The sequence below is a fragment of the Schistosoma haematobium genome, chromosome 1 (genome assembly GCF_000699445.3).
Source record: "Schistosoma haematobium chromosome 1, whole genome shotgun sequence".
NCBI lineage: Eukaryota > Metazoa > Platyhelminthes > Trematoda > Strigeidida > Schistosomatidae > Schistosoma > Schistosoma haematobium.
In genome coordinates, this window is record NC_067196.1 from 88,558,010 (window position 1) to 88,585,636 (window position 27,627).

Here is a 27,627-nt window from a genome sequence, read left to right on the forward strand (position 1 = left end):
ACATTTTGTTAGTTTGTATATGGATCATGTCTTAAACTTTACATGTGTATATATATATATATATTTATATATATATATATATATATATATATTGACATGTTTTATGTACTTAAGTGAAATTCATGTGCATGCGTGTGTGTGTGTGTGTAGTTTTGTGTATATTTGTCCACAGTAGAGTTACATGAACTATTACTACGGAAAGAATCCCTCATAAATTAATCGATTAGTTTGTTCAATTTTAAGAACAATGCCAAACTATTTTCTTCAAAAGTATATATATATATATATATATATATATATAAAACAAATCAAAAGGAAAGAAATATTCAATGAAAGGCGGACATGTTGTTATGTTGTTATTCGTCTTAGAAACAACTATAATTATTGTTATTTGTTGTTAATGTGGTAATCACTGGGAGAGAGAGAAAAAGAGCGAGAGAGAGAGAGAGAGAGAGAGGGAAAGAGATGAACAGAAAACAAAACAAAAAAAAGAATAACCATGAAAAGAATATATTCTTCACCTGTTTACATACTGATTCATTGTGACATCAATGATTTCTTTTCATAATCTATTCAATGATTATCAGCATACTTCTGTAATGATATTGAATTCTTTTTTCAATTACTCCGATGATTATTATTATAAAAAGTATTTTTTGACTGATTGATTGATCGATTAATTGATTGATTGATTGACTGATTAATTGAAAGATAAACAAGGTGACAGAAATATTTATTATGATGTCAGGAAATTATACATCATCATCATCATCACCATCACCATCATCATCATCATTACCATCATCATCACCATCATCGTCTAATCAATGGATAGGAAATAAATCATTCTATATACGTGATAATACTAATCCAACCTTACAACATATCATAGAAAGTTGTAATTATGATCCATTTTCTAATTATAACACTAGACTAACTTCAAAATCATATAATCATTCACAAAATCGTTATGATACATTGTATCATTCGAAACAACAACAACAACGGCAAAATGATGCATTCAATTGTAATATGCCAAGAATTGTATTATCACCGCCGCCTCCGCCACCGCCACCGCCACCGCCACCACCACCACCACCATCACAGATTCAAAAATCAATTAGAAATTATCAACCTATGAATGAAACATATTGTATACCTAAACAATCATATTCACCATTAATTATTCAAAATAAATTAGAAACAGAAAAACGAAATCATTCTTATTATAAATCAATGATAAAACAACAAAATCCATATTATCCTATTCAATATACAAAATCATCAATACAAATGATGCCAGAAACAATATTATCAATGAATCGATTAAATAAAAATCCAATCAATCAACATAGATCACAACTAAATCCATGTTTATCATCTTATAGATCAAGTCAACTAAATGAAACTCAATTAAAACCATCTTTGAATGTATTCAACTCAAAAAGAATAATATTACCAGAGATACCTCATAATTCTATAATAAATACAAGTCATATAATGAATTCACAAAGAAGAACTCATCCACCTATAAAATGTAATGTATTAGAGAATAATAATAATGATAATAATAATGAACCGGATATTTGGAATATTGGTTCATCAACTGGAATTGGACAATCAAAATCTCGAACAATTAGATCATCATTATCTAATCAAAAATATAAATTATTCAATTCATCAAAACAACAATTAACTCTATATCATGATGATATGAATATGAATCTAATGTATTCAGATAATGGTAATAGTCTAATTAATACAGATGATGAAACTGTTTCATTAAATACAATAGATGATAATAATAATAATGAAGAGAATATGAAGTTATTAAATAAATATTCAAATTCATTAAAACAATTTCATGGAAATAAATATGAATTAAATGGTTCAACAAAAACACTGATTCCATCTAATCAATTACAACATCCACTTAGTACTTCATGTAAATCATCAATACATTGGAATAAAAGTCAAACTACTCATTTATTGAATCAAAACTTGATTGTAAGTATAGTTCATTAGTTGATCTTTCAATGATATAATATTGATTTATGCATGAATAATAATCTGTAATGTCGGTGTTACTATGTTAAGCCCATATTACCACCTTATTCTAGGTTTCGGACAGATCATTCTATTCATTCTACTTGAGTTACATTCTGATCTTGTTATTTATTCGCTTATCAATCTTGACTGTTTTTATATAAGCGCGGTAGGTGTGCGTACATTTCTTATCCCATTACTCATCACATGTCTGTAACTTACTTTTGTGTAACGATAATTATTGATTAATGCTTGGTTAAAGTTGGAGTTGGCTTACCAGCCATCTCCACTCAGTGTCGTTTCTCTTATCTCTATCCCATTCGCTTTATATTACTTACTTACTTACGCCTGTTACTCCTAATTGAGCATAGGCCGCTGACCAGCATTCTTCAACCCACTCTGTCCTGGGTCCTTCTTTTCTAGTTCCATCCAATTCTTGTTCATTATTCTCATGTCTATCTCCATTTCTCAGCGTAATGTGTTCTTTGGTCTTCCTCTTTTCCTTTTGCCTTGAGGACTCCATGTGAGGGCTTGTCTTGCAACGCAGTTGGGTGCTTTCCTCAATGTGTGTCCCATACACTTCCAGCAAGTCTCCCTGATTTCTTCCTCCACTGGCATCTGGTTTGTTCTCTCCCACAGTACGTTGTTGCCAATAGTGTCCGGCCAATGGATCTGAAGTATTTTGCGTAGAAAATTGTTAATAAACACCTGTATTTTCTGGATGATGGTTTTCGTAGTTCTCCAGGTTTCTGCCCCATACAGTAGAACTGTCTTGATATTTGTATTGAAAATCCTGACCTTGGTGTTGGTTGACAGTTGTTTTGAGTTCCACATGTTCCTCAGTTGTAAATATGCTGCTCTTGGTTTGCCGATCCGCGCCTTCACATCTGCATCAGATCCACCCTGTTCATCAATGATGCTGCCCAATTCGCTTTATATACAAAATATATATGTATTCACAAGTCTATTCTCGTTATTCGACATATTTAATTCTGTTATTGACTAACGCGATTTAAGTCGATGATTATATACGAGGACAAGCGATATATATATATTTCAATAACAAACATTCATTACGATCTTCTTGGAGTCAGATCCACGGGCCACTAAAGTGAAGAGCCCGTCAACAAACATTGTCCGATCTAAACAACGACAAAATAATGGGCTCCACTAAAAATCAAAAGTGGTTCTCGTCATTAATTGATATGAGTTGAAAAGGTTCAATAATAACTCATATCATCATATGGAGTATACGGTCTAAAGAATATAAGTCTTGTAGATTTTAGTGATTCTTCATATGATATCAGTTTATGATAGAAACTATTATCAAATGAGTTGTCGATAATGAATATTTGACCAATTAAAAGAAGGGTATTTTAATGGCTCTTAATCCGACTTCAATTCGATCGTATGAATAATTGTTATTGAAACATATATGCCATCAATCCTCATGTATTATTATGGACTGAACTCGTTTTAGTGAGTAACGGGATTAAAATAAGTCAAACCCATGAATAGATTTTGAATATGTATATACAGTTAAGGAAACGTAGCGAAACAAATCGGAGATGGCATGTGAGCCAACTCGATTTAACCAAGCATCACTCAATATTTATATTTAGACAAAAATATGTTACAGATATGTGATGAATAATAGTATAAGCAATACATTCACACATGATTATATAAAAAACAGTCAAAGTTGATAAGCGAATAACTGATACGGTGAAAATGTGACTCAAGAAGAATGAGAAGCCGTGATCGATGAAGTTCAATCGGGTCCATTACGAGATTGTAACTCACTAAAGACAATGGTGAACGGTGGCGTAATTTTTTGAATTGATCAAAGTTAGACATTAACACTGTTGGATACCTGCTCAATGTTCTGAAGGTTAAGCATTCATGCGCGTGGCTGAAAGTCCTGGGTCCGAATCCCGTAAGTAAAATCGTGAATATGCACTGCTGAGGAATCCCATACTAGAATGAAACGGCCGTTCAGTACTTTCGGGTTTTCAATGTTAGTCTAATATTGATCGATTCATGATCTCAATCCCCCCAAAAAAGAACGATAATTAAATGTGTTGTAAATTTAAAGGTATAATATGTCACTTGTAAATAATAAGATTTAGAATTTATGAAGCCGAATTTCAACTTCACAATAAAACATTATAAACTAGCTAAGACAGAATATTGTAAAGTCAATTGACCGAAATGATTGAAGATATTGAATGGGTAATTTATTCAGTGAACAGATTTTTAAGTTCTAACTGATTAAATGTCAAATGACAGAATTAGTTAACTGAATTAAATGGAAATATTACGTAATGAAATTTTCTATTGTGTTATGTATGTTATGTATGAGGAACAAGTGCCGATGAACTGGAAAGAAGGACACCTCATCAAGATTACAAAGAAAGGAGATCTGAGCAAATGTAAGAACTACAGAGGCATAACACTACTGTCAATACCAGGGAAAGTCTTTAACAGAGTTTTTCTGAACCGGATGAAAGATGCAGTAGACGTCCAACTTCAAGATCAACAAGCTGGATTCAGTAAGGATCGGTCGTGCACAGACCAAATCGGGACACTACGGATCATCGTCGAACAATCAATTGAGTGGAACTCGTCACTATACATCAACTCCATTGATTATGAAAAGGCATTTGACAGTGTGGATAGGAGAACGTTATGGAAACTTTTTCGACATTACGGAGTTCCTGAGAAGATTGTCAATATTATCCGGAACTCATATGACGGACTACGGTGCAAGGTCGTGCATGGAGGACAGCTGACAGATGCATTCCAAGTAAGGACCGGAGTCAGACGAGACTGTCTACTCTCCCCCTTTTTCTTTCTTCTGGTGGTCGACTGGATTATGAAGACCTCAAAATCTGGGGGAAAACACGGCAGACAATGGACAGCTCAGAACCAATTAGACGGTTTGGACTTCGCAGATGACCTAGCCCTCCTATCGCATACACACGAACAAATGCAGATGAAGACAGCCAGTGTAGCAGCAGTCTCTGCATCAGTAGGCCTCAACATACACAAGGGGAAAACCAAGGTCCTCGAGTTCAAAATGGAGAACAGCAATCCAATAACTTTTGACGGTGAAACCCTGGAAGATGTAGAATCCTTCACGTAGATCCTTAGATTAGACTACTAGCTGAAACACTAGAATTATTTCTTTTTAATAATTTTTAGCTGTAGACTGTTATTAAATGTAGATTAACCATTAAGACATATCCGACAGTAGTTTCACGAAGATATTCAGTATAAATTTGTTCATTATCCTTTGAGGCATATTTTACCTCCAGAACAATAACTGATAATGTTGTCCGGTTGTATAAATCAAAGCAAGCGGTATTTAGAACAGATCAACAATTATTTTGAAGACAGAAGTTGTACATTGTTTTTGTATACTAAAATATCAGAATATAAGTAGACTAAAATATGAATACATTTAGTATAACACTTTTGAGATCAAGATGTTTTTATTTCTTGAGTTTACTGAATCTACGTACTAGAGTATCTTAAACAATTGGCATAAAATTGTGAAATCAGTATTTTATGATCAGAATGAGGGTTGTGAAGAATGTAGTAACTAAAATAGTTGAATTCATGAGTCGATATAAACTAGTCCACCATAGAAAACCTGGAAGCACTGGAAAGCCGTTTCTTCCCAGAATCGGACTCTTCAGCAGTGGGCGTCCACGACCTCGCACGCGGGATTCGAACCCGAATGAACCTGCTCACGAACGCTTAACCTCTAGACCATTGAGCCGGCATCCAATGATGTCAATGTCTAACTTCCATAGATCCATGAATGGCTGAGCAACCACCTATCCATTGTAAGAGGTAGATACCTGTCTCTATACGACAAGAATTGAACTTCACTGGTCACAACTTCTCACTAGAACTCTAGGAAATCATCTTGGAGTCATACTAATTCTATAATAGAACGAAACGGCTGTTCAGCGCTTCCAGGTTTTTAATAGTGGTCTAGCTTACACTGACTTATGAATTCAACTATTAACATCACAATTTATCTATGAATCTTCTGATTCTATTGAAGTAAATTTATTCTAGTTACCGAACATTTGAAGTGAGGTGAATTATTATTTCTACACGCTTTAATTATTTCTCCTTTTGAAATCTATAAAATCATTTAACCATAAAGCTAATTTAAAACATAAACATAAATGAAACCAGAAACAATTTAAACATAGTAAATATTTTATCAAAAGGGGTTTGTGGAGATTTTAGGAATTTCACAGATTGAAATCATATGGGACTCCTCAGCAGTGCGAATCCACGGTCCCACTCAGTGGTCTAGTTGGTCAAGCGCCTGGCGCGAAACCAGTAGGTCCTGGGTTCGAATCTCGCAGGGGGCGGGGTCGTTGATGCGCACCGCTGAGGAGTCCCACAGTAGGACGAAACGGCCGTCCAGTGCTTCCAGGTTTTCCATGGTGGTCTAGCTTCAACTGACTTATGATCTTAACCATTGAAAATAATCAATATGCTGAATAAAGTATGTTTATAATCAGAAAGAGGTTTTGTATAGATTATTGAATTCATGAGTCGATTGAAGCTAGAACTGAAAGCACTGGATGGCCATTTCATCTTAGTATGGGACTCCCCAGCAGTGCGTATCCATGATCCCGCCCCGCAAGATTCGAATCTAGGACCTATGTTTAATTTAATTAACTTTTCATATTTAATTTTTCATTATGAATAACTGTACAGTCCAAAATTTGTAACTTATTCAATTTGAAATTTATTACTTAAATGAGTAGTAGCTGTACTTAATCCCATTCAAATTAATGATGTACATTGAATTGTCATTATTGTTCAAAGAAATGATTCTTAATATTGCAATCCTTATTCACAAGATTAAGAGAGGTAACATCGACACGAACCAGTAACTGATTTACTAAGTTTATTATACTTTAACCTTTCGATGCTTAACAAACTTTTTTAAGAAAAATACCCAAATTGTGAATTAGAACAATATACATAAGCGAACAATATTGTCTTCGATTAGATCCTTATTAGGCTTTACTCTATCATGTAGTAATATTTATATGCATAAACGATGAATAACTTTAAACGACCTATTTCTATCTACTACATGACCGCTATCGATCGGATGTGATAGAACTGAACTGCGTATTGTTTTGACAATCCCCTTGCCTAGCCATGAAGCGAGGTTAGACGACAGGAAATCCTGAACCCGGGTTTTGTGCTACTTGGCCGGGCACGGATAGCTCAGTGGTAACGTCTCGGACTGTAAAGGTGGGTGACACGGGATTGAATCCGTCAAGGAGCACCAGTTCCCTCAAGATTACAGGTACACCTTGCTGACGAGTGTCAAGTAGCACGAAACTCGGGTCCAGGGTTTCCTGTTGACTACCTCCAACAACCATCTAATCTCACAATAAAGCACGCAGTGTCGAGCCACCTAGACTGGTGGCCACATTGCAGCCTAGTCGATAGCATTTGATCTGCACTAATAAAAACTTGACACACATGACATTGATCACCACCCGGTGGTCAATCAATTGTGATCATGAAGGGAGATGTTCATTAACATGTTGACTCAGTTTCCTGGCTGTTCGCCTAATATAGCTTTCTCCACATGAGCAGATGAACACGTAGATACACATAGATGTGTCCGAACTAGGTAACCTATACTTTAGTTGAGGAATCACCATAGATAGGGTAGGTCTAATGCATAAGGCAGAAGAACAACGTAAGGAGATGCAATCCTATGGTAGCCGGAGACCAACAATCGGTTTAGACGTCATTTGTTTCCTTAGAATCCTGAAGCCCATGTGCATCATTGGTTAGGAATCAGGGTTTTCCAACTCCCTCAGGTGGATCCTCCATATCCACAAATCCGGTTAAAGCACCGGACATTTGCTTTTCATCCTCTCATTATCGTAAACAACACCCCCGCCGCAAAAAGGCAGGGAGTAGGACTTCCCTGGTAGTGGTTGTATGCACGTGGCCATATGAGAGCATTTAGAGAGAGAGAGAGCTGGGGACATCTATTGACTTGAATATACTGATATCAAATATTTCTTAAGTATTTTTGTGAAAATTTCCGGAGGGTCATCACGATTCGGGTTTTTAAATAGACATTTGAATTTTATGAAATGAATTTTAGTGAATATATTCAAAAGACGAATGCATTCTTTTCTAGCATTTTCCTTGATATGATATTAAAATAGTTGAGTGAAATCGACAGTATGCTTTTCGTATGCCATTCGTCAATAATAAAAGTTTGTTCAAAACCGAAATGATTAGGAATATAGTTCAAATCTGTAAGCCATTTATTAAAAAATTGAACCATCCATTCGTCATTTTGAGACAGAGAACATCCTTCTAGAGATTCAGATTGTTGTTTTTTTAGTACTGTAATTAGATATGTTACTACTCAACTTTGATTAGTCGTTGGGTAGACAATAAGTTCGCAGTTCGAACTTCTGCTCACCGAATTCGGTTTTGATAACTTAGTAGTCACTAGCCTTCACATTTAGAGTTTGGTTTATCCTCAAGCACTTAGTGAATATGAGTAGTGACCAACTACATTTTTGTCTGGTTCTTCGTGGAGACAAGACTGGTGTCGGTCAATTTGAAATAAGACTACTGGCCCAAGTGACTCAACCTCAAGTACACTATGTTTTGACATAATTCCGTAGAAGGTTGCCACTAAGAATCTCCCAACTTAGATATCATTCTAGGTGATACTCGTCACTAAAATATACCTACAGCCTATGAAGCTGGATAACATACAGTTTCATTTAGGATACCTCCTATCACCTAAGTTTACTATTTCAGAATTATAATAAGTACAGCATAATTAGTCAAAACAGAGTAAAGAAAATACAAACTCATGAATCACAAATTTAGTCTAGTTGACTGTTTAAAGTTTATTTAATGGAATAGCGTTTGAAACTAGTGAATTTAAAATCATAAAAATCTAGAATAACCATAACTGAATGATTTATCAGATGAGATTGCTGTTGGCTAGTAGTTGAATTAAAAACGCTCATTTCAACCCATCTGAAACTTATCAGCCTACGATGATTGTGTCTGAATGGTAATATCAGAGAAATTCGCACAGAATGCATATATGATAAAATGAGACTAAACAATTACAGTCCGATACCTTGATCGAATGATTCAAATAACTTATATACGTATATGATTAATAGATTAAACTTATATTATCTAAATAAAAAACTAAGCCTGAGTTTTTGATAGAGTTTTGTTCTCTGAGCTGGATGGTTTCGTCGTGGAAGAAGTCTACCTGAAGTTTGTGCTGATGATGTCGTTCAGAAGAACGATGAAATCTCCACGACCAAACCATTTAGCTCAGAGAACAAAACTTCATCAAAATCACCCACCTGAGATACAAATTTTCTCCACCATCTCACTAAACCTGAGTATTTCATTCAACTATGAAACAAGTTGGTAATCATATAAACAAAACAAGCAAACTAATTGAATAAATTATGACATCGTATTATGTAATGGATAAAATATTCTGTAATGTAACATTTTGACTGACAGTTAAATTTAGGGATTTCTTTTCTCCCTCCTCTTTCTTTTTTCTTGTTTCTAACTTTACATTCAACAATGTGTTAAGCAAACATGTCAACTATTTTTTTGATGCATTAGTATCTTTATCACTGTTGGGTAGTGTACTTTTACTCTTCTAATGGACAAATAGCAAAATTATCCACTTTGAAATGATCAAATTGGTTGGTAACATTAATGATCAATCTGTTATATTGATTTATGTTATTCCAAGCTGTTTTCTATTGAATTGTATTAGATTACAGTTTGACATTATCCAGTATAAGCTTAATAGCATGTTAAGAATTAAGCGATATGAGAAACTACGACAAACTTTGATTTAGAAGATCTATACACATGATGCTTTATATAATAGTGAAAAATAAAAAGATTCAATTGGTGTTGTTTTATTTGTATCTCCTCAATGTTAACTAGGACTGCAATTGATCAATCTCTTATTGGGCATATGTGCATCCTCTGCGGATCGCCTCGATATAACCTTAAGTCACAAGCATTATAAGCAAAGATGGATAGTGGTTAGCTGTGGAATCCACGACACGCGTGTCGTTCTATTTGGGACTCGTCAGTTGGATGTACCTGTACCGCACAGTTGATGTTCACTCTGGGACTCGAACCCAGTACCGTTCGTTCAAGGCGCCATAGCGTTATCCACTTAAGTACTGAATCCTAATAGCCATTTGCTTGTGCAATGGGTTGAACAGTTTGTGGTTTATTTCTGATAATAGTTTTTATCTTTAACAAACTGTTTGTTATATGATGTCATAATTTTGTATAAAAACGACACCTTTGATTTCGTAATATATACATTCAACTAGTATGTCCGTTTATTCTAGTTAAGTATTCAGTATTAATTGCTTGAGAAAAGTAGTAGCTGGAGTATGTCAGTCATTCCCTAAGTTTATCAGCTGATGATTCTGTTATAATAATACAATGTAACAATGTTATGGATTAAATCGAGTTCAAGAATACTATAAAAAAAATATCCATTTAAACATGAGAAGATAAATTGAAATTCATATTTTTAATATGAGATTTGTAGTAACCTTGCTTGGTTAATCGGTCATTTCGATAACCATTATAATATCAATCTCAACGGTGTTTAAAATCAGAAGGTAAAGAGAAGTGGTAACTATAGTTTATTAGCGGATGACGCAGATTACAAAGCTATAAGCACATCGAGCATATTTGAAGCGGATAGGCTAATAAGTATATGCGAGCAATTATATAGGCAAATGTAAAGACTAATAGTAGGATTTGATTACATATATACATGGGTAGAAGGATGAATCAACGAGTGATATTTAAGGAATCAATATTTTAGCTCGAGTCTGTCATGTGATCTAGTGATCATGACGGTAACAAAGAAATATGCGAATTGTTAGTGTTCATATAACACATTGTCTGTTAAGTAAGTTAACAAAAAGGTATTATCAGCTCACTGAAGACAATGGTATATGGTGGCGCAACTTCGTGGATTGGTTGAAGTTAGACATTTACACCGTCAGATGCCTGCTCAGTGGTCTAATGGTTAAGTGCTCGCGCACGAAGCCAGTAGGTCCTGGGTTCGAGCCCCGCGTGGTGCGGGAGCGTGGATGCGCACTGCTGAGGAGTCCCATACTAGAACGAAACAGCCGTCCAGTGCTTCCAGGTTTTCAATGGTGGTCTAGCTTCAACTGACTCATGAATTCAATCTGTGAAGATTTCTAAAAAGGGATTAACCAAAATTAATCATAATTGGATTTGTTTGTAGGATAGTTGCTATCGCTTGAACTGTTTAGTAAACTAGTATAATCAAAGTAATTAAATATTTAATTTGTTAATTTATAAAATAAAAATTAGATGAGACTCTAATTTATGGACGACCATTGAGAGCCATTGAACTGACCTTGAGAGTGTTCTTTTTATAACTAGGACTAAATGAGGGTTATAAACCTGTGTACGGACTTCCAATTGCGATTTACAGTTGATGGTTAAGGTTAGGGAAATAGATTTATGGTTTTCATCACAAACTGACATCAACTATAATACCAAAACTCTATTTAGGGCTGCTATTAAACGCAACTCGATTTCGTAAACGTGGCAGTCAGCTTAGCAACCAATCAGAATGAAGCAGGAATTATTGTATCCGCCATCTTTGTAAGCAATGGCGGTCGGCTTTCCACATTCTTTGTCTTTTCAGCTATTATTTTGTGTTGCTACATAATTTAATTTTTCAGTGTGCTAAAATGCCTCAGTTAGTGTAATGTTCTAAATGTTGGTGTAAAATTTATTTCGATTCAGCATTGTTTTCTGGGTTTTTGATGCTACTCATTATAAAATTTACAGCATAATATAGTTGTTTAATAAAAAAAGTACATTATAAAATGACAGATTCTATGATTACATGAACGTAGACATGATCGTTATTACACTGACCGATATATTAGGCTTACATGGGAAACGTTGCGGATAAATCCACCCCTATTTAGTCAAATAGATGAGTAAATTTCGCGCTAAAATTCCAAACCTTTTATCTTATACCTGATTGGTTCATCTGTAAATTATATAATCTCTCCAATAGAAATTACATTCACTTAAGATGTACATTAACATTTAACTATGTGAAAGAGTTAAAAACGAAAAAATAAAAAGCAATACCCTCCTTTGTCAACTGTTTCCATGTTACAATGTTTGTTTTCATCTTTTTCAAAAACCAAAAAAAGAAGAAAAAACTTTTTTTTTCTTTAATGTATTCATTTGACAGTTCAATAAAACCAAAAACCATCGGTGTATTTTAAATTAACCGCCAGTTTTTTTTTTAAAAGTCACAATATATGTATATGTATCTATGGGTTCTATTCATTTAAACAAAGAATGTTCAATGAATTCTTTTTTCTGTAAATCATTTCAATCTAGAATAAAAGTGAAATTTTGTTAATCATATGCTACATTTATAAATGTGACAGGAATATATGTACAAGATCAAAAGATTTGATATTTCAGCTTATTAACACATTAATATCTATCTAGTTTATTGAAATTTAATAAGTATTATATATGATAAGCAAAGATAGATAGCGGTTAGTAGTGAAATCAAGTTTAACGTGCGTTTCGTCCTATTTAGGACTCATCAGTTGGATAAACTTGCATTTCAGAGTTCATGTTCACTTCGGGACACGAATCCATTAACGTTTGCCTCAAACACCATCGCATTATCCATTTAGCTATAGAGTGAACATTAACTATGAGATGTAGGTACATTCAACTGATGAGTCCCGAATATGACGAAACGCGCATCAAACTGTATTTCATTGCTAACCACTATCCATCTTTGCTTAAAAAGCTTGTGAATTAAAATTATATCAAGGCAATCCACACAGGATACACACATGCCAAAATGAGACTGATCAATCGTAGTTCTAAATAATAATGAGAAGATGCAAGTAGAACAACACCAAGTGAATTTAATATTATATATTGTTTATATAGGAAGTTTTGCAACTTCACATTTTTTATCGATCTGTTGTTGCTGTTGTTTAGAGTGATAGATATTAAGTTAGTATAAATGTAATTATCAACGATGGGTTGAAGGTATATTGAAATGATCAGTTTAAAATGTATAAAAGGCACCTATCCTGTCCTTTACTATCAGTCATAATTCAAATACATTAAGAATTGATATCCGTGATCAAATAATTATTCAATAGCTATGAGGTGAAATTCAACACTTTGAGAAAGCTCCTGTAAAATTCTGGAAACCAACCCACTATGCTTTTTTCTTATGTGTTTGGTTAACTATAAAAACCACTACTGATATTAGTATCTTAAAGGTTCTTTACTATCAAATGCAAAATGTCTAACGTTTGATCTCTGGTAGGGTCATGAGTGGGTACTTTCATGGTGTCGTATACTAGAAAGGACAAATTGTCCACTTCCTCCTTGTTTTCATTGATTGTCTAAACAAATCTACAAATCTTCTTCACCATGATTTGTTTTATACAGCAAAAATAATAGACTCATATATAGAATATTCTTTTACAAGATAAATTCTTTTAAAACAAAAGTCTTTATTGGATTCCAACTACTTAGATTGTTTAACAATAAAATAGTACGGTGAGAAGTTCCATACTAAAACAAGATAGTTGTCTAATGCTTATAGGCCTTCGGCAATGAGTCCATGGATGAAACTTACAAGAATACTATTACTTACTTACGCCTGTTACTCCTCGTGAAGGAGCATAGGCCGCTCACCAGCATTCTGCATCCAACCCTGTCCTGGAAATCCTTTCCAGCTCGTTCCAGTTGTTATTCATCCTTTTCATATCTGCTTCTATTACAAGAATACTATACTATAGATAAATTATCGACTATGAAATTCCGATTTGGCTATTTAGCTTACTTGATTCTCAGTCATACTACTTAACCCCGCAAGCGAGGTCGTGGATGCGCACTGTTGAGGACGAAACGGTTGTTCAACGCTTCCATGTTTTCAATGGTGGTTTAACATCAATCGGTTCATGATCTCAATCAAATACTTAATTTTAGTAAAATTTTGTAGGTTAGATCTATTCATTTTGAGATTATTGTTCATTAACTATATTGTTCGTGTTCATATACCGATAATCGATTATTTGCATTTAATTTTAAATGTAACCGGTTGTGACTTAATGGCAACATCGAGGAACTCCTCACAGTATGAGACTTAACAATTGCAGTCCTTCACTTCAATGGAAACATTTAACCAATCAATACAAATGAAATAAGTAAAATCATTTATTAAAGCTAACTTGGTCAAGGAAGAAAGATGAAAGTGATACAAACTTCTTATGAATACAGAGGCTTGTTCCCCATACCCTATTTTTGTTTATTTTTTCTCCACTCCTTTTTTCAAATATGTCCTTCAGTGTTTCATTATCTGAACACTTCTTACTAAGTAATTTTACTAGCTTTTAATGAGTCGTTTAAGCAAAGATGGATAGTGGCTAGCTGTAGAATCCAGTGTGACGGGCATTTCATCCTATTTGGGACTCGTCAGTTGGATGTACTTGCATCGCAGAGTTCATGTTCACTCCTGGACTCTAAATTTTAATGAATGTCTAGTTTTCCAAGTTGATTACCTACTTCAAATGAAAAAACATTGATTCATACATTTATTATTCACATCACAACTAGATCATCTGTTATCATACTATCAGTGTGTACTTATTACTGATTATGTTTATGTATGTAATCTGTTGCACTGTTATCACCGGCTCAAATAACTACCTTGATTAGCTTGATAATTTTATATATCAGTATAAATAATATTATATATTAAAATAAAGCTTAATGAGGATCTATTGTTTGTTAATGTAATTCATAATATGGGAGTTTTTAATATTTAATCTAAATACATCAACATAACTAACTCTTACGAGATTCCTCGGAATAAAGCGCGAGTACTGTAACTCTTATGTTTCCTCTTGAAACACTTAAGTAAAAATATATGAATGTTTGTAAAAAAGTGTAGTCAGTATAGTACTTGTATTCAATATTATTTTTGTATTACGTACATTATTCACTCAAAAACCCATTAATATTCAACAGGCTTTTATGATAACGTCTCGGTGAGTCGGTGTGTTAGTTGTGTATAATTCTTTAATTTGATAGTTGAATTCATCAGTCAATTGAAACTAGATCACCATGATAAACCTGGAAGCACTGAACAGCCGTTTCATCCAACTATGGAGCTCCTCAGAGGTGCGCATCCACGATCTTGCACGCGAGACTCGAACATAGGACCTATCAGTCTCGCGCGCGATCGCTTAACCACTAAGCCAGCATCCACCGATGTTAATGTCTAACTCCAACTAATAAATATTCATAACTTTCAATAATTGGTGTGAAAAAATGTGTTTTATTTTTTCATCAAACAATTAAGAAGAAAACTATCTTGCCTATTAGATCATATGACAAACTACATACTAGTTTTAGTAATTTCCATTAAATTAGGTTTGGACATTTTCACAAAGATTTCAAATTCTGCCCTCCTCTCGCTTGATGTTTCTTTTAATGGAAACACTAACTACATCATCATGACCAATAATAGTTGTATGACAATGAAAACAATAACGACTATAACAGGGGAAGCATAGTGGATGATGCACTGGTTCTTCAAACATTTGTGTTTATATATATATATGTTATTATAAAATACATAATTGTATTAACTAGTAAATGTTTGAATTGTTAGAATGTGTTTACTCCCAATGGAGCAGAGGCCGCCGACTAGCAATTTCCGACCCACTCTGTACGGGGCCTTCCTTTCTAGTTCCATCAAATTGTTGTTCATTCTTCTCATGTCTGTCTCCATTTTTCGGCCTATTGTGTCCTCTGGTCTTCCTCTCCTCCTTTGACCTTGAGGTTTCCGTGCGAAGGCCTGAGCTGTGACGCATTTGTGTGCCTTCCTTAATGTATGTCCTACCCACTTCCAGCGCTTCTTCCTGATCACTTTCTCCGCTTGGAGCAGATTTGTTCTCTCCCATAGTAGGTTTTTGCTGATAGTGTCTGGCCAAGATATCCGAAGTATTTTGTGTAGACAAAATCATGAATCCTACAGCATACATTTATGGGAATATAAAATAATTTACATATAGTTAGAATCGATAATTCAATCTAAGTGTAATTATTCTAAGTTACTTGAACTTGTGAACGATATTTTCTTTGCAGCATATACTGAAGGTACTTTCATCACAAAATGTTTACATCATTTTGACAATCTTTGTAAATTAGAAATTTATTGAGGAAGCCGTTTGATTGTAGTCTAAGATACTTTAAAAGAATCTATTCACAAAAAGACTGAAAAATGTAATCCGGACTAATGAGTCTTTTAGGTGGTCAGACAATCTTCAAGTTTTGATATTAGATAGTTAGAACTTGTCAGAAGGAAATTGTGGGAAAAGGTTTCTTATTAGTGAACACTAGGTCAAGCAGGCATACCTGCAATCTTGAGATAACTAGTGTTCTACCTGGAAGATTCACAATCACATCACTCACTTTCACCGTTCATACGAATAAGATATTTAAATAAATTGATCACTGAATGGTGACCAATTTTGTATTCATTAAGTCTCTAATATTATTCGAACTCTATCGGTTCAATTGTAATTTAGCCATTATTATTTCAAATGATTCGACATTACACGCACAATGTAGAGATAGCAGAAGTTTAGATGTTGTCACCGGGATACTTATGACCTAGGTTTTATACCGATCGGTGCTTGATAGACAGAATCCTATCAAGAATAAAGATTAGACTAGCACAACATTAACTACCATCCATGGATTAGTCAATTTATCTCTAAACAATCAAACTAAAGAAAAAAAATCATAGTCAACATTTTCACTTTCGATTAGTACATCAATCTATGGGTTAATATACATTCAAATAAGTTGGCATACCTTAGTAGATTTTCTCACTGTTTTATTTAACCGTAATGATTAAGTATACACAGAAATGATTGTACAAGAGATTAACTGTTGATTGACAGCATGAACAAAGTTTTTATTTAGTACTTTGAATGTGGTAATCTGAAACAACCGTATTGAATGTTGTTTAGGAATTAGAAAATCATTATTTTAGACTTGAAAAACAAAACAAAACAACTTTACATAACCGTTATCTGGTAATTGTTTTATACTGTGAATTGGTTATAGGGAAGTAAACATTTAGTCAATACAAAAAACATTCACCTATGTTTGAAGATTCACACAGTACTGTTTGTTTGAATCTTCTTACTGATATTTAGAAGTGTAATCGATTAGTCTGTTATTGATGAATGTGCATACTGTGAGTATTGTCTTGATATAGTCTTAATTCACAAGCATTATAAGCAAAGATGGATAGTGGCTAGCAGTGGAATCCAGTTTGACGTGCGTTTCGTCCTATTTCGAACTCGTCAGCTGAAGATACCTGAATCTCACAGTTGATGTTCACTCTGCAACTCGAATGCATGTGGATTAAGGAAATATCGAGGCAATATACACAGTATGCACATATGCCAATAACAGACTGATCAATTGCAGTTTTAAGCATCAATTGGAACATACAAGTAAACAACACCAAGTGAATTTCAACTTCACTCCATTGCACAAATATGTGGTTATCAGAATTCAGTAGCTAAGTGGATAACGCGATGAGGTTTGAAGTGAACATTACTGGGTTCGAGTCTTGGGGTGAACATTAACTGTGAAATGTAGGTACACCCATCTGACGAGTTTAAAATAGGATGAAACGCGTGTCTTGTATTACACTGCTATCCACTATCCATCTTTGCTTATAATGCTCATGGATTAAAGTAATATAGAGGTAACATACACACTATGCACATATACCAATAAGAGACTAATCAATTACAGTCTTAAACATCAATACGAAGATTCAATTAAAACAATACCAAGTGCATTTATCATTTGTTTTGTTCATTTTCTGTTCATATTGATCTAAATTGAATGTCATTCATTTGAATGAATGTATAGAAACCGTATGCACACTAGTTTTAGTACCCATTAATCATTTGAGAACAAAAAAAAAATTAAAAAAAAACATCAAAAATACATGATGTTACATTTTTAATTGTTATAAAATAACACAATGTTTTACTGTCAGTTATGTTTTAAGTATCCTGGTCATTAAAACAATGACTGATCGATGTTTTTTTCCAATACATTAAGAATTTAACTTTTACTTATAGCACAATAAGAAGAATTTTGGTTGTTTATACTAAATTTTCTTCAATAAAACATTGAAATCAATCTTACAGTGTTACAGTTTTTGTCAATAGAGATAATCAGTAAAATTAGTGAAAAGAAATACTGTTGAATTGTTCATGAGTCAGTTAGTCAGTCATCTACAACGTACGATCAGGCACATATATGCATCGGTTCAAGTTGCCATACCTTATTAACACAACAAGATGAACATTGGATTCATGGAAGTAGTTGATTCAATGATGGTAATATATAAAAGAAATAGTGTGTATCAGGATATAGTACAGGAAGAAAACATTAGTTGGTAGAAAGAAAGATATGAAGCAATTTTAATCTCATAGTTTAAAGGAAAACAGAGAGTGTATACACTTACTTCATTGTGATCAATTTTGAGCCATGTCACCAAGAATCTCCAACTATTGGTTACGATAGTCATGTGGATCCCAACCAAGTAGTCTGCAACTACCAACATAGTTAAGATCAGAATTTGGTGACTTCAAGGGCTGATGCCAAGTTTCGGTTTGGCCGCCCCCGACTTTCTCCCAACCATCCTCAACACTAGTCAACATTGCGTGTCATGTTAATCGGTGTTCAGGCATACGCATCATGTGGCCCAACCATCTCAGTCGATGAAGATTCACAACCTCATCAACTGATTTGCCGTCATTCTCTAACACCCTGCGTCTAACTTCATTATTACCTACTCGGTGATCCCAGCAAATGCGAGCAATATTTCTAAGATATCTGTGGTCAAATACTAGTAGCTTACTAATATCTTCTACTCTTAGTGGGCACGTTTCACAGCTGTAATTTAGAACAGAACGAACTGCCGCGTAAGGCACTCGTTCCTTAATTGATAAATGGATAACTCGCTTTCGTAAGTTGACAAAAGCCAAACGAGCTTTTCGAATCCATGCTGAGATTTCGTCAGACACCAATCCATTAGGGTTGACCAGACGCGTTCGACTGCTTCACTCCCTATCCTTAGTTCAGGTGTTGACGCAGGCCAGTCAATTGTTTATGATATTGTTAATAATAGTAGAAAGGGTTTGCTTTTTAATTAGGAGAATAATTTTAATGAAGTTGTATTCTGTAAATTGAATAGTTTAGGGAAATTTAGATGTTTTTAGACGAGCTATCAGTTGATTGCGAAGAAATTCTAATAGATCACTTCAGTCTATCGTTTGTGGCGTTGATTTTGATCATAGAATGATCAGTGAGAGCATGATGTTTAGATCATCCAAATTAAATAACACCAATTCACATCTTTGGATGCAGAGTCAGTGATCTAGAGGTTAGGCGTCCGCGCTCAAGGTTGTCGAGGAAGAACCAACACTAGGATGAAACGTCCGTCCAGTGATTCTAGGTTTTCATTAGTGGTCTAACTTAGATGGATTCATGGTTTCAATCAAATGCACTAAAATGTTATTGCTTTTAAGCATCACAATGAAATATGGTTTGTATTTCATACAGGGAAAGTATCAGACAAGATTCTGCCTAATGAGAATATGATAAATAATTGATTTAGCCTAAAGAAGTGTCATCAATCAAGTAATTTAATGATAACATCTATGACCATTAGGATCTCTTATACTGGTTCAGATTCTATAGAGTATTAATTGGCTTAAGATTAATCCTTACTAATGAGACTTCAAATTTTTTCATAGAAGTAATCTAGATGTCTTCATGTCTTCACATAGTGATAATTTTATTAGAGATTCTTCAATTTAGAATTTTATTTTGGATGATTCAATGTAGAATCGGGTTTACTGCGCAGCATTTCGTTCTGTCCTAATTTATGGCAGTGAAACATGACCGGTAAGAGTAGAGGATATCCGTAGGTTATTAGTATTCGATCATATGTGTCTTCGAAGCATTGCTTGTATATCCTGAGACCACCAAGTAAGTAATGTAGTTGTGAGGAAACGAGTACTAAGTAAGGATGGCAAATCAATTGATGAAGTAGTAAAACTTAATCAGTTGACATGGCACGGACACGTGTTACGTAGGCCCAACCACCAGACTGCAGCGACGTGCGATGTTTCATGGTGTAGGAGTAGGTTGGAAGAAAACTAGGGACGATCAGATCAAAACATGGCACGAATCCATGAAGCCACTGACAGGTGCACTGTGTGAATCATACTGGTAGGTTTAGACTACCTGGTTGGGATCCGTGAGATGATATCAACCGATGGTTGGAGACCTTGAATGACATGGCTCCAAATCGTTTGTAATGGCTCAGGTGCATCCATTCTTTGTGTCCTCCCACATTCTAATCTTCTCAATTCTTCATGTCCCTTTCTTTTTTTTCCTCTTTCCAAATTTATTTCACTGTATTATACTCCTTGAATAATATCTTCAAACCCTAATGTTTCTGATTAATGCTTATACTCTTACTACCTCTATCACTATGGGATTTGATTCGACAATTGTATTTGTGTGGTATGGCAACTCGAACTGATGTAGATACGTACGACGTTCTACGTTGTTACTGACTGACTGACTGAGAATCTGATAAGAATTGTCAATCCATTTAACTGTATTTTAAGTATGACCGAAGTTTTTAAACAATTAAAATGCTGTTAACTGATATAATTGCTCTTTCTATCACGAAAATGTTCTTAAATTCTAATAACAGATGATAGGGCTGAAATTTCTATTTTTTTTTTGTAAAATCTCCAAGGCAACAACTTACAACTTATATTAACTCATAAAGGAAGAAATGATAGGTATACTTTTGTAAGGAAAGATCGATCAACTGTGTATTTGATGTACTTGTCATTTGTCTTTAAAATTGAATTGACTATGATTCCTAAAGAAAAGTTACGCATTATTGTTTCAGTAAAATTATAAAATTTGTATTCGATTAGGCTACAATTTATCTAATGGATAATTAAAAACCATAAGAGAACTAAGATATCTATCGTAGATCGGTCTTGAAGTGTTGGGCGATTCCTCGGACCAAACGCTGGAATGGAAGTTTACGAACCAAAAGTTCGGTACTCTTCTGGTAACGACGGATTTCTTGGAGTGCGACAGTCCCAGGTCTGAACGTATATGGCTTCTTCACGCCTCCGGTTGCTGTGGCACTTTTGCGCGCTGCCTTGGTGGCCAGCTGCTTTCGAGGTGCCTTACCTCCGGTTGATTTACCAACAGTCTGCTTAGTTCGTGCCATTCCGAAATACCTTACCCGTAATTCAAATGAAAACCAAACTGGATTTTTTTCCCGTATGATTTATTTCATAAAATTTCACCTAGAAATCGACTCAGGCGTTCTGAAAGATAAATTAACATCTTGGGTCATGTTGCGTATTCATTCAGATATAGAGTTTCAGTGGGCAGATACATAGATTTAAATGTATCAATGAATTGATGATATTGTTGTGTTCTAAATTCAAAGAGAATTGTATGCTACATACATGTAAATCCGCCCTGTTATTGCTCTGGACTCTTACGTATTTGTACATTACGTAATCGTTAATTTGCTTGAATTTCAATGGTGTTCACGCTAAATTTAATCTTGTCTTATTGACAATAATATTATAATCAGTACTGGCATTTGTTTTCCACTTAAATGGTTTAGCTACTAAGTGAAGTGAATTTAAAGTATAGTTGAAAACTACAATTTACTTGGTACCCTTTATAGACTGCTTTTCACCTCTTCAAATGTTTAAAAGTGAATAAGATATTTGAACCTAGTTCAGTCACGTCTTGTTGTAAGCTCATTGATTCTGATAGATGACTTCTATCTGAAGTTTGTGTTATTGATAATGTCGTTTAGAAGAACGATGAAAGCTCCACGACTAAACCAACCAGCTCATAGAACAAAACTCCATCAAAATCATCCACCTAAGCTACAAATTTTCTCCACCATCTCAAGACCATTGACCCTCCATGATTTAGTACTTGAATGTTTTTTTTTGAATTCCCAATTCTATTTCTTGTTTTTGGTATTAAATTTCGTCAGAGAGTTTAATGTAATAACATTTTTGAACCAATTAACGTTCCATTTATTATTTGCATATAAAGATCATCAGAAGTTTCAATTGAATATTGTTTCAATTCATGTTTCATTTTAGCCTTCAGACTATAAAACCGAAACAAATCTACCTTTAAATATTCAACCAAATAATATACCGGCTACTGTAAACTCATCTCAATTTCCATCTTCATCTTCATCATCATCATTATATGATCAACCAACTACACTTATTAAAACATATGGAGATGATTCTGGTGATAAATGGACAGTTTATTATCGTAATCCAAATATTCCTAATGTTCATATTGAATCAATAGATGATAATAATAATAAAACAACTCAATTACATGATCATTCTATATCAAATCAATCTAATTCATATAAAACACTTTCACAATATTCAAACGAATATTCTTCACAAATCAATAATCAATTATTAATACCCGATCAAAAAGATGGAATACCATTAAAACAAATCAATAAAATAGTAACTATGGAAAATACAACGGATATATCTAAAAAGAAACGTAAAAAATATCGATTTTATTCAATCAAACAAACTGAATATCTTATTGAAGCATTAGAATCATTAACAAATTCTATAGAAAAGAATAATATCAATCTTGAATTAGAATTAAAGGATATTGATTTAGATAATAAACAATCATTATTGATGTTACAAAATACCGATATTAATTTACATAGAAATTCATCATTAACAACTAAATTACGTCCAAAAAGTTTCAATACAAAATATGGTATTATTAATCGTCATGAATATAAACGTAAATCAGCTGGTGTAAATCATACAGATGAATTGAATCATAATCGAATTGAAAAAGTAAGCATATATATATATATATATATATATATATATATATATATCAGAAGGGGTTTGTGGAGATTTTAGAAATTTCACAGATGGGAATCATGAGTCAGTTGAAGCTAGACCACTATGGAAAACCCAGAAGCATTGGACGGCCGTTTCGTCATAGTATGGGACTCCTCAGCAGAGGAGTTCAACCAGGTCTGTTGTGAGATATCAGCTCACTGAAGACAATGGTATACGGTGACGCAACTTCGTGGATTAGTTGAAGTTAGACATTGACACCGTTGGATGCCGGCCGAGTGGTCTAATGGTTAGGTGCTCGCGTGCGAAACAAGTAGGCCCCGGGTTCGAGTCCCGCGGGGCGCGGGATTGTGGGTGCGCACTGCCGAGGAGTCCCATACTAGAGCGAAACGGCCGTCCAGTGCTTTCAGGTTTTCCATGGTGGTCTAGCTTCAACTGTCTCATGATTTCAATCTGTGATATATATATATGTACATTATATATATATACATTAATTAAGATTACTTATTTAAATAATAAAGTATAATGTCAGAAGAGTTCTGTTTTGTGTGGATATTATAATAGATCACCACCATGGAAAAACCTGAAAGCACTGGATGGCCGTTTAGTCCTATTGTGGGACTCCTCAGTGGCAGTGCTCATCCACGATCCCGCCTCTCGAGACTCGAATCAAGGACTTATCAGTTTTGCGTGCAAACGCCTGACCTTTAGAATACTGAGCCGCTGGCATTCAACGGTGTTTATGTCTAACTTCAACCAATCTAAAAAATTGAGCGACACATTCGCCATTGTCTTCAATGAGTTATTATCTTAAAACAGACCCGGTTGAACTCCATTGGTCACTGCTTCTCACTAGAACTCCAGGATATACCTGTTGAAGTCAGTCACTAATAAGCATATGTTGATTAATATCAGAAGGCATTTTGTGGATATTATAGTAATTTTTTAATAGTTTAGTTCATGAGTCAACTGAAGCAAGATGACCATGGAAAAGTTAATGTTTAAAATGTAATATTAGAGATAATAGAGAAGATTTATAGCTCAAGTGGATGATTTTGATGAAGTTTTGTTGTTTGAGCTGAATGGTTTGATTGTGGAATTTTTCATTGTTCTTCTGAACGGTATTACCAGCAGCATTAACTTTAAGTAGAACTTCTATCTGACAGAACAAAATTTCATCAAAAATGTAATATCAGATTAATAGAAGTAAATTTTTCGTTAAAAATAAGATATTAGATGGGTTTTGTGGATATTATAGTAATTTCAATGGTTAGGATCATGATACAGTTAAGGCCAGATCACCATAGAAAACCTGGAAGCACTGGATGGCCGTTTCGTCCTACGGTGGAGCTCTTCAGCAGTGCGCCTCCACGACCTCGCCCATTGCGACATTCGAACCTAGGTTTTATTCGTGCGCAAGCACTTAACCATTAGACCACTAAGCCGGCATCCAGCGGTGTTAATGTCTAACCTCAACTAATCCACAAAATTGAGCGACACATCCACCATTATCTTCAGTGAGTAACTATCTCACAACAGACTCGGTTGAACTCGACTGGTCACTAGAACTCCAGGATATAGCTCTTGAAGCCAGTCACTAGTGAGCTTATGTTGATTAATGTCAGATGGGGTTTGCGCGAATCCAGTAGGTCCTCGGTCCGAACCTCGCAGGGGGCGAGGTCGTGGATGCGCACTGCTGAGGAGTCCCACAGTAGGACGAAACGGCCGTCCAGTGCTTCCAGGTTTCCATGGTGATCTAGCTTCAACTGACTCATGATCTTAACCACTGAAAGATAAGATAGCATTTTTTAATTTATCATTCGCTAATTAATGACTAACTTTGAGAGGTAACTACTGGAAGTCTTTTGTAAAAACTATGATCACCGGAATTCAGTCATGTTGAGCATGAAACAGTTATCTACCAACAACTTTGAAAGGATGCTGAACAATACATTGAGTTGATTGTAGTTAAACATGTAAATTCTTGGATGACAACTCAAGAGTCTGTAGTTTAAGCGTTTGTCATGAGACCTGAGGTTTCTGAGTTCAGTCTCTGACATGATCAGAGAGGTGTATTATTGATAATTATCATATACGGAAACAACATTCCCTAATGTTTTTCAACGGTGATTTGGTTAGGAATAATCAATGATGTTATAAACCATTACGAAAACCTCATGTATTTTAAATTTGCCGTCTTGTTTTACTTTTATATATGTCAACAACTGAATTTTAAGTGAAAAAAGTATTGTTTGGTTTAAGTACAATTTATTTTGATTTTTAACACGAAGAATAATTATTTCCAGTTTAAGTCGGTTGTTGAAAGCGATTGGCTTATTAGTTGGAAACATAGTCTCAAGATAAATAAGGCTTTTTATCAAGAAGCATCAACGATGCTAAAGGATCTAACATCCTCCGTGTGATTTTAACTTACATTACCCAGTATAATGATTGGAGTAATTTTCACTGAGTTACTACATCTGTCTCTAACCTTTGGTAAAACTAGAACATTTATGACGGAGTTTTGTTCTCTGAGCTGGATGGTTTGTTCGTGGAGCTTTCATTGTTCTTCTGAACGACATCATCAGCGCAAACTTCAAATAAAAGTGAAGTCATGATGAAAGCTCCACAACCAAACCATCCGGCTCGAACAACAAAACTCCATTAAAATTATTCACCTGAGCTACAAATCTCCACCATCTAGGACATTTATACTAAATGAAGATAAAATACCCACGGTCATACTTATGAACTCCTAAGTATTGACCGAACTTTAACGACCAAATTAAATGGAAACAATGTTCATCCATATAGGCTTAAGCCTACTATACATTAAAGACTAGACATACATGACATTTGTTGCAACTTAGTGATTAACATCAGTAGCACACCAATAACATTTATATCTTCATTTTGTATTACTGAAAAACTTAATGCTTTTTGAACGACTATTTATATTCATTACGCAGTTCAATGAACCGTGTAATTTCTACTACCGAAAACAGACGATTTAATCAATTTTCATGATTATGCAACATAACATACAATAAGTTTCAGAGTTCATATTTATGTACCCAGAAAGATCTATACTATCGTCTGTTGAGATGGGACACGTGTTACGTATGCCCAACCACCGAATGCAACGACGTGCGATGTTTCATGATGTAGGAATAGGTTGGGAGAAAACTAGGGGCAGTCAGATAAAAAACATGGCACAAACCCATGAATCACTGACAAGTGTACTGTGTGAATCATATTGGTAGGTGTAGACTACCTGGTTAGGATTCGCGAGATGATAGAGAGACCTTGAATGACATATCTCAAAATCGTTTGTAATGGCTCAAGTGCATCCACTCTTTATGTTCTCCCAAATTCTAATCTTCTCACTTCTTCATGTCCCTTTCTCCTTTCTCTTTCCAAACTTATTTCATAGTATTATACTCTGAATAATATCTTCAAACCGTAATGTTTGTGATTATTGCTTATACTTTCACTACTTCTATCACTATGGGATTTGAATCGAGACTTGTATCTGTGTGTTAATGTGGTATGGTAACTCGAACTAATGTATGTACGTACGAAGTTCTATGTTGTTACTGACTGACTTACTGACTGTTTAAAATACTCCGAGTTGCAAAATCATTGCGTAGCACTACAAAATTCATAGATTTATACACCCTAATTTTAGTACACTGAATAGTGTCACAAGAATATCAAATACTACTTAGTTGCAGAAAAGATGTTCAGGCTTTTTTTTCAAACTACTAACAAATTCAAAAAGCTTCATAAATCTTGTAGGCGGTGTTGTACAAACTGTTTATACAGTCCAAAGAAGATTTTCACTCAGAACTTGTACCAGTTTAACAATTGTTTGAAAAGAAATGATAACTCGATTTCTTTGATCTATTTTGAATTGGATAAAAAGCGCTTATTTAAGTTTCAGTAAAGGTTCATAATGAAAACTATACTAAGCATCAGGTATCTCTCAGGATAACTGATAAGGAAATTCTTATTCTGAAAAATATGGTAAGAGTTTTGTTCTCTGAGCTGGATGTTTTGGACGTGTTCTGACGTGAGTATCCTTTGTAGCTTCATCTTTTGGTCCTCTATGACGTGTTGATATTTGCGGATCCTGTAGTGTGCATCTGTTATCATTAGGTGTACCATTTTTATCCCACTTTGCTCAGCTATTTTCCATCCTAATGGGTAGTTGATTGGAGGTCTATATCTTACACTTGTTGGTAGAACATGCTGGCGAATACACTCATGGAGAAAATATAGTTGTTCTCGAGTGGAAGCCTGCCTTTTGGCGAAATTCTCCTATTTTGGAACAACGAGAAGCGTAATATGTCATGGTATTGTGAAATTATGGTATTTTGAAGATTTCTGATTATATGAGTTAAATGGATTATTATTA

The 27,627-nt window shown here is 34.5% G+C and overlaps 1 protein-coding gene across 2 annotated transcripts in view; it reads left to right on the forward strand.

Annotated features, from left to right (window-relative positions):
• The first annotated feature begins 289 nt into the window (after positions 1–289).
• MS3_00002396 (uncharacterized protein) overlaps positions 290–27,627 on the forward strand; it is a 95,840-nt gene continuing 68,502 nt past the window's right edge. For both annotated transcript variants that reach the window (XM_051209968.1, XM_051209967.1), the window contains exons 1-2: positions 290–2,007; positions 22,458–23,201. In XM_051209968.1, coding sequence (XP_051075453.1) covers positions 739–2,007; positions 22,458–23,201 — 2,013 coding nt within the window. In that variant the 5' untranslated portion in view covers positions 290–738. The remainder of the gene's footprint in view (positions 2,008–22,457; positions 23,202–27,627) is intronic.